At 36.1% G+C, this 2,500-nt stretch overlaps 1 protein-coding gene across 14 annotated transcripts in view; it reads left to right on the top strand.

Annotated features, from left to right (window-relative positions):
* The window catches only part of LOC122248987 (sodium channel protein 1 brain-like), a 319,708-nt gene that overhangs the window by 265,900 nt on the left and 51,308 nt on the right, over positions 1 to 2,500 (top strand). For all 14 annotated transcript variants that reach the window (XR_015192059.1, XM_086549431.1, XM_086549430.1 and 11 more), the window contains exon 15: positions 1,113 to 1,218. Coding sequence is in view for 13 of the 14 variants with exons in the window: in XM_086549431.1 (XP_086405557.1) it covers positions 1,113 to 1,218 (106 nt within the window). In the remaining variant the exon portion in view is untranslated. The remainder of the gene's footprint in view (positions 1 to 1,112; positions 1,219 to 2,500) is intronic.

The following is a 2,500-nucleotide window of genomic DNA, read 5'->3' as shown; positions in this document are numbered from 1 at the left end:
GAGGGAGTGAAAGTAAGAAATAAAAGGTTAGGGAGAGGGGAAACGAAGCAGAAGAGAGAGAAAGAGAGAGGAAACGAAAGAAAAAAAAAAGAAATGAAGTTAAAAAAAAAAAAAAAAGAGAGAGAGAGAAATACGAAGAAGACCAAAATAGCATCATCTGTCGAGCGAAAACGGCCAATTTCTCACTCCGCCATCTTGGACAAAGAGACTACTCGACGTCTCCCATTCATCTAGCCGCGTAGTCTGCGTCAGATTTGCGTCTCCTCATCTCGAGTTCCCGGATGTAGATTTCTGTTGTTGTTGTTGTTGATTGTTGTTTCGTGTTGTTCCGTATATATTTATTTATTCGAAATATACAACCCATGAATTGATATATCTGTTTTTGGGTATTCTTGTAGTTTACTGAATGAATCGATAAAACTCAACGAAATACTGTCATTACAGTAAATCAATGAAAAAGAACATTAGACTTTAAAAAAAGATTTTCCTCGTGATTAAACAGATAGAATAAAAGGAAATATGCATCAAAAACAAAATATATATGATTGATACCCCCTTTTTAAAATAAATGTCCCGCTTCTCTGTAAAAAAAAAAAAAAAAAAAAAAAAAAAAAAAAAAAGTGAACGGACCAAACGAAATATAAATAGAGCAAATCATTTTTTTTCTTTGCAAATAAAGAAACAAAGTGAAAAGAAATATTTCAACAAATTATGATATAAAATTTGTAAATGTTTCCCCTCATACAAAGACAAAAGCAACAAACCAACAGTCACAAAAGCAGCAGCAATCATAACATAAACACAAACATACGCACAACAATACGTACACAAAAACACACTCACTACAACATAACATTATTTACAAAATAACAACCGTACCACCAACAACGCAACCATACGGAGCCCAAACAAAAACAACAACAAAAACACAATCATAACAGCGACACGATCCCGGTGGCCACATATCACGCATAACACCAATACCCTCAACCTCCTAAGATGCCGTCAACATAAACCCCCAACGACCCTCATAACCCCTCCCCCCCACCCCAACCCCTCCCCCCTCTCCGCGGACCACCACCTCACGCCTCTCCACTTCTGATTCACAACAGGTGGAACTTCAAGGACTTCTTCCACTCGTTTATGATGATTTTCCGTATCTTGTGTGGAGAGTGGGTGGAGCCGCTGTGGGACTGCATGAGGGCGGAAAAGAGAGAGGTGAGTCATATATATATATATATATATTGTTGTTGTTGTTGTTGTTTGTCGTTCTATATTTTATATTATCTTTTTCGTTTGTTGTGTTTGATGGTATTTTCTGTATGTGTGTGGTTTTCTTTGTTTTCCTTTTTGTGGTGTGTTGTTCGTAGATTGTTAATTAGAGAGAAATGAAATAGAGAGAGACAGTAATTAATAGAAACAAAGACAAACAAAATTCAAATACTTAATATATATATATATATATATATATATATATATATATATTTAAAGATAAAATACTTAATATATATATATATATATATATATATATATATATATATATATATATATATATATATATATATATATATAAAGAAATTAAATATAGTACGAGTATCATAACAATTGAAGCCAAATGTCGTGACGTTCAGCAATAATGAGACTTGTTTGCTTTTTGATGTTTTTCTCACACTATTCATTTTTATTTTATTCTTTACTGACCAATCAACATTTTTAACCCGATGATAATAGATGCAACATGAACTTTTTTTTCTAAAGTTGACATTGTTAATCTCACTTTTTCTCGCAGCTCACACAAGGCGGTCGTACTGTGATTATGAAATCCTAATTGGTTGAATTTTCGTCTTACCCCTCCCCATTCTCTCTCTCTCTCTCTCTCTCTCTCTCTCTCTCTCTCTCTCTCTCTCTCTCTCTCTCTCTCTCTCTTTCTCTCTCTCTCTCTCTCTCCTCTCTCTTCTTCTCTCTCTCTCTCTCTTCTCTCTCTCTCTCCTCTCTTTCTCTCTCTCTCTCTCTCTCTCTCTCTCTCTCTCTCTCTCTCTCTCTCTTCTCTCTCTCTCTCTCTCTCTCTCTCTCTCTCTCTCTCTCTCTCTCCTCTCTCTCTCTCTCTCTCTCTCTCTCTCTCTCTCTTCTCTCTTCTCTCTCTCTCTCTCTCACTCTTTCTCTCTCTCTCTCTTTCTTCTTTCTCTCTCTCTCCTCTCTCTCTCTCTCTCTCTCTCTCTCTCTCTCTCTCTCTCTCTCTCTCTCTCTCTCTTTCTCTCTCTTTCTCTCTCGTCCCTCTCTCCTTCTTGTCCGATTATCAGAGTAATATAATTTCATCATGTGCCTTTGTTGCTAGCCCATCTTACCTCCGCGATTCCTTTGTGATGTCATAATATCATCAGATTGTGTGCTTACTTCCTTATTATTTTCTGTTTTTGTTCCTTAATACTTTAATCTACCTCCCCTCCCCTCCCCTTTTCTTTAGTTGGATTTTGACTAATTTTCTTTATCTGTCTCTTCT

The sequence above is a fragment of the Penaeus japonicus genome, unplaced genomic scaffold, assembly GCF_977035675.1.
Source record: "Penaeus japonicus unplaced genomic scaffold, GWHDUDI00000001_assembly GWHDUDI00000022, whole genome shotgun sequence".
NCBI classification, from domain to species: domain Eukaryota; kingdom Metazoa; phylum Arthropoda; class Malacostraca; order Decapoda; family Penaeidae; genus Penaeus; species Penaeus japonicus.
The sequence above is the reverse complement of the archived record's forward strand: the minus strand, read 5'-3'. Positions and strand labels throughout refer to the sequence as shown.